This window comes from Herpailurus yagouaroundi, unplaced genomic scaffold (assembly GCF_014898765.1).
Source record: "Herpailurus yagouaroundi ecotype Mexico unplaced genomic scaffold, PumYag 557, whole genome shotgun sequence".
Classification (NCBI taxonomy): Eukaryota; Metazoa; Chordata; class Mammalia; order Carnivora; family Felidae; genus Herpailurus; species Herpailurus yagouaroundi.
Window position 1 is genome coordinate 2,954,694 of NW_024412774.1, and position 5,569 is coordinate 2,960,262.

The window sequence follows — 5,569 nt, forward strand, 5'->3', positions numbered from 1 at the left end:
CCAGGAGTCCAGACCCCCAGCCCCTCCTCCCTCAGACCCAGGAGTCCTGGCCCCCAGTCCTTCCTCCCTCAGACCCAGAAGTCCTGAACCCCAGCCCCCTCCTCCCTCAGACCCAGGAGTCCAGGCCCCCAGCCCCTCCTCCCTCAGACCCAGAAGTCCTGCCCCCACAGGCCCCTCCCTCGGGCTCAGGCCTTTGTTTCCCCTCCCTAGCGCAGGTGGCCAGGCTGCTGGAGGTACCGGCTGTGCTGACGGAGCAGTACCCAGAAGGCCTGGGCCCCACGGTGCCCGAGCTGGGTGCTGAAGGCCTGCGGCCACTGGCCAAAACTTGCTTCAGCATGGTGCCCGCGGTGCAACAGGAGCTAGACACGCGGCCCCAGCTGCGCTCCGTGCTCCTCTGTGGCATTGAGACCCAGGCGTGCATCTTGGTGAGACCCCCAGCTAACCCCTGGGAACCTCCATCCTCAAAAGGATACCCTTCCCTGACCCCGAATCCTCTGTCCTCCTGGCAGGACCCCCTTCCTGACCTGGGACCTTCATCCCTCCCAGGACCCCTCTCTACCTCGTGCTCCCGTGGGGCCCTAGGACCCTGCTGTAACATGGGGGCCCCCTGCCCTGATCTGAGGCTCCCTCATCCCCGTCCCCCTCCCCAGGCCCCTGTTCTTGTCTGGGGTTGAGGTTGCCCTTGACATGTCTCGCCCCCAGAACACGACCTTGGACCTCCTGGACCGGGGGCTGCAGGTCCATGTGGTGGTGGATGCCTGCTCCTCCCGCAGGTGAGGGGGTCCTGCTGAGGGGTGGGTGCACGTGGGCCCAGGTGGGGTGTCTAGGAGGAGTGGGATCCCTGCCAACCTTGCCGGGCGTCTGGGCGTGCGGGCCGAGGCACCAACAACCTCCGTCTCCCGCGCAGCCAGGTGGACAGGCTGGTGGCACTGGCCCGGATGCGGCAGAGCGGCGCCTTCCTCTCCACCAGTGAGGGGCTCATTCTGCAGCTTGTGGGTGACGCCGCCCACCCCCAGTTTAAGGAGGTACTGGCCCCGCACCCTCCCCCCCCACCCTCCCTGGTCTCCCTTCTCAGCTCCCGCCACGTGGTGGTTGACAGCCTACATCTGGGAGCACAGCAGGCTGCTGCCTCCTGGCGGCCGAGTTCTAAGTCCCGTCAACACCGTGAAGGGCAAGGGAAGCTGTCGGTGGCCATGAGGGCGGGGGAGAGAGCCAGAACGCAGGGGAGGGGCTGGGAGTGTTGGGGTGCAGAGGAGGGGTTGTGTGGGTGGTGTGGGAGGCCTCCTGGTGAAAGGTGGGTTTAGAGTGAAGTGAGGGTGGGAGGCAGACAGGAGCAAACAGTCCGTCAGAAGCCCTGCGTGGGAGCCCCTGACCCCCACCTCCGTCCCTTCCTCCCGTCCCTGGCCCTCAGTTGCGTCCCCCGCAGCCACCACCACCAGGTGGCCTTGCTAGTGCCCGGGTCTCACTAGGTAGCCCCAGCTGAGTCACACTGCTGGCCCTTAGGATGAAGGGACATGCCCCAGCCCTCTGAGGTCCGCCCTTGTGCCTCCTCTCAGGCCAGCTCTGTTGAGTTATTTGTTAAGCACCTACTATGGGCCAACCAATGGGGCAGGTCCTGGGGCAGCAGCCAAAGCCAGGGTGTATTCGGTTCCACGTTGTGGTCAGGCGCTGGAAGGGAGTGTTCAGAGTGTGTGAGAGAGAGGATGGGGCTCACAGCAGGGATGGCCCTTAAGCGGAGGCCTGCAGTGGGAGGGGCAGCGGCTGTCCAGAAAGTGTTCCTGGCCAAAGGAGCAGCTGAGGCGAAGGGCTGCAGGTGGACCGGAACTCGCCCTATTCAAAGAACCGGAGTGGGCCATGCCGAGTGCTCGGTGAGCGTGACAGGGGAGGAGGCAGAGAGGAGCCAGATCCGTGTCTTCCCGGAGTGGAGGGGTTTGCACAAGGGAGCTGGCCAGAGTCAGATCTGCAGGTTGGTCCCGGGTGGCCCATGGATGTGGGCGGGAGACCAGAGTGGAGGCAGTGGGGATGCAGATTGTGCTTATATTTCTGGAGGCAAGCAGGGTGGGGCTTGCTGATGGGTGCAATGTGGGGCTTTGAGAGAAGGCAGCCCCAGAGAGGCGGGTTGAGCATCTATGCTCCTGTGGTCTACTGGTTGGGGGAACACTGTTGTGTAAGAGGCACTTGGATCAGAGTCTGGAGTTGAGGGGCAAGGCGTGGGCCGGATTTGGGAGCTGAGGGATGGGGGAGGTGAGACAGGAGCAGGGTGTAGACCAGAAGCTCCAGGACAGAGCCTACTGGCAGCAAGCCAGACAAGTGGACCAAGATGGCAGGTGATCATAACCCAGGCGGCTATGGTGGAAGGGAGGCCCGAGGAAAAGTCTTGAGAAGAGGGAGTGGTTGGTTTGGCCTGTCGCTGCCGAGAGGGCAAGGCGGATGAAAATGAAGAAGTGCCCTTCCAGATTGTCACAGACATGGGGACTCTTGACTCGACTCCCTGAACCCTCCTCTTCCCCCTACAGATCCAGAAGATCATCAAGGAGCCCGCGCCAGACAGCGGGCTGCTGGGCCTCTTCCAAGGCCAGAACCCCCTCTTCCGCTGAACTCCTCACCCCGAAGACCACCCTCCTGTCATCTGGACCTCAGTGGAATCACTTTGCCCCCATCCTTGGAATCCCAACAGTGGTGCAGTCCACCGGGAGAGCCACCCCCTCGGGAGGGGAGGTGGAGAGCTACCTTGCCATTGGGCCAGAGCTCCCGGAAATGCAAATGAGACTCGTGGAAGCTGGGCGGCAGTTGGCTGAGCAGAGCTGGGGGCGGGGCTCGGCCCCGGGCCACTTCAAGAGGCGGGAAGGGGAGGGGGAGGGAGTGTCACAGGCTGTGGGACCCGGACTTGCCGAATAAACATTGATGTGGCTGTGGGCCGAACCATTCTTGGATTTGGGGGGTATCCCGGGGGCGGGTGGGGGCTGCGGGTGGGGGGAAGAGGGGTCCCAGCAGGTGGGGAGGGGGAGGTGCCTCTCCCCTGCTCCCAGCCGGCGCGAGGCAAAGGCGAGGCTGGCCCAGCCACATCTGCGCGGACAGGAGCTGCCGGCCGGGTCGCCCGCCCCGCACGCTGCCGGCCGCCCCCCACCGGCGCGCACACGCCCAGCCGGTTGGCTCGCAGACACGCGCTCGCTCTGCCTCCCCGGCCGGCCCCCCACGCCGCCGCCCGCCGCCGCCCCCGACTCCCCAAGGGTCCCGACTCCGGAAAGTGAGGTGAGCGCGGCCGCACCCCGGTGCGGAGGGGGAAACTGAGGCACGGGGACACGGGGACGGGGAGGAAGGAAGAGGCAGGTATGCGGGTGAGTGGATGAATGGCTGGGAAGGACAGACCGCTTCCTCTGAGTGCTTCCTGCTCCCCTAAGACGCAGGAGTCTGGGGATCCACATGGGGGCTCCCAGAATTCTGCAGCCCCCGTGGAGATCTGGGAGTCGGGACTCCGCGGAGCCCCCAGTCGAGGCCCCCCTGTCAAGGCTCCCCAACCCCTTGAGATTCTCAGCCCTTGGCCCCCAGCCCCCACCTCCAACCTCGGGGACCTAAGAAGGCAACCTCTGAATCCCCCAGAGACCCAGGAGTCGGAGCCCTCACCAGCCCGCCCCCACCGGGGAATCAGAGTCCGCCCCCACCCCCACCCCCGCCAATCCTGGAATCCCAGACCCCTCCCAGAAGGCCCCGTCCGCGGAACCCGGCGTCAGAGCGCCCAGCACCCCCTCTCCCCGGGGACCGAGGAGTCCCCTCCTCCCCGCTCCTCCAGGCGCCCCCGGCCCCCGCCTTCCGGATCCAGGTGTCCCCCCTCCTCACCCCCCAGCCTGATGCCTCGCGTCTCGGAGGCCGCGCTCGCGTCGCCATGGCAACAGGAGTCTATTTTGCGCTGGGAACACACAGCTCCCGCTGCAGCGCCCCCCCACCCCGCCCCTCCAACCTGGGCCTGAGTGAGAGTAGGGGGACCGGGGTGGGGTGAGGGTAGGGGACACAGAGACACCCAGAGGGACAGAGATCTGTAGAAAGCAAAACTGGGGAAGAGACATAGAGACAGAGACAGAGGCAGAGAGGCAGAGAGACATGGGGATGGGGGGGGGGGGGACACAGAGACAGGCCGGAGAGAGACAGACACGATGGCACACGGCCCCGAACCCCCCCCCCCCCCCCGGCCCCCCCCCGGGCGGGGGGGGGGGGGCGGGAAACGAACGTGTGACAGAGACTCGGGACACAGAGAAGCGATGAGACCTGGAGAGAGAGACACAGGCTAAGAGGACCATGGCCCAGGGCAGATCCGGCTGGAGAGGAGAGGCCGCCGGCGGGCCGGTGGGAGGCGGGGTCCGGGAGAAGGGTGGACAGCGGAGATGCGGAGTCAGAGAGGTGCCAGAGACAGGAAGGTGTAGGGACGGGCCGGCCGCCGGGAGCGTGCCCAGGGAGGGTCCTTGTCTCTGAGTCCTCTCCGCCTGGGCGCCCAGGACTGCGATCCCCGCCCCCCATCCGGACCCCTCCCCTTCCCCCTCCGCTCTGCTCCCCCAGCCCGAGCACCTGGACTTGAACCCACACCCTCTCCCCTCGCCTGCTTTCCACATCCCTACCCCAGATGGACCCCTCACCTCAATCCCAGATATTCCTAGGGGAATATCATGCCCCCCGGACCCTGCGTGCCCCCAGCGTCTCTCTCTCTCTCTCTCTCTATCTCTCTCTCTCTCTCTCTCGGTTTGTTGATCTCAGAACCCCACTTCTCTGACTCTTTGCCCCTCCTGTGAGTATCTGTCTTCCCCCTCACTGCCCCCCCCCCACTCTGGGTCTCTGTCCTCCCAGGGTCTCCCCCTGTTCTCACATCTCTGTGTCCCTCTCCCTGGGTCTTTCTCCTCCTCTCTCCGAGTCTCCCCCCAAACCCCCAAGTCTCTCTCCTTGTCCTGCTCCACCTCTCTCTGCTGCCACACATCTCAGAAGGCGACTCACCTGGCCCCCACCCCAGCTGGCAGAATCTGGAGAGGGCACAGGAGCAGGGTGTGGAGTGTGGGGCACAGTGCTGTGAGGGTCCCAGGAGCCTCCTCTGGAAACCCTCCTCAAGTTGGCTCCCCAGATCTCTGTCTGCATGTCTCTCGGGTCCTAGGTGGGGGGAGGGGGGGCTGGGGAAGGGACACAGCCAGACCTCTGGCCCTGAGCCGCTGAGCATGCATGGGGCAGAGAGGGAGGAGACTGGGGTGCAGGGAGGGAAGAGATTGGGGTGAGGGCCCCTTTTCTCTTCAGCTGTGGGGGGAGGAAAGTGCCTGTGTGTGTAAGGGGTGCGAGAAGGGCTGTGGGGGGGGGGGGGAGGTGGCACGCGCCTGCCTCCAGACCCCCCCGCGGTGAGGGTGTGTGTGCACGTGTGTGTGTGTGTGTGTGCGCGCACCCATGAGGTGGCATGACTGTGGGCTGTGATGTGTATGGTCGTGTGTCCATGTAGAGCTGGTTGGGGCAGGTCTCTGGCTGTATTGGGAGCTATGTGTGGTCCCAGGGTGTCACAACGTCTGAGATTGTGTCCTGTGGGTGGAACGGTTGTGTGTCC

General features: G+C 65.3%; 2 protein-coding genes across 2 annotated transcripts in view; both read left to right on the forward strand.

The window, feature by feature from the left end:
• The window catches only part of ISOC2 (isochorismatase domain containing 2), an 11,305-nt gene extending 8,394 nt beyond the window's left edge, over positions 1–2,911 (forward strand). The window contains exons 3-6 of the mRNA XM_040465198.1: positions 171–425; positions 703–773; positions 908–1,025; positions 2,517–2,911. Coding sequence (XP_040321132.1) covers positions 171–425; positions 703–773; positions 908–1,025; positions 2,517–2,597 — 525 coding nt within the window. The 3' untranslated portion in view covers positions 2,598–2,911. The remainder of the gene's footprint in view (positions 1–170; positions 426–702; positions 774–907; positions 1,026–2,516) is intronic.
• SHISA7 (shisa family member 7) overlaps positions 2,888–5,569 on the forward strand; it is an 18,322-nt gene continuing 15,640 nt past the window's right edge. The window contains exon 1 of the mRNA XM_040465325.1: positions 2,888–3,252. Within this exon, the coding sequence (XP_040321259.1) occupies positions 2,905–3,252 (348 nt within the window). The 5' untranslated portion in view covers positions 2,888–2,904. The remainder of the gene's footprint in view (positions 3,253–5,569) is intronic.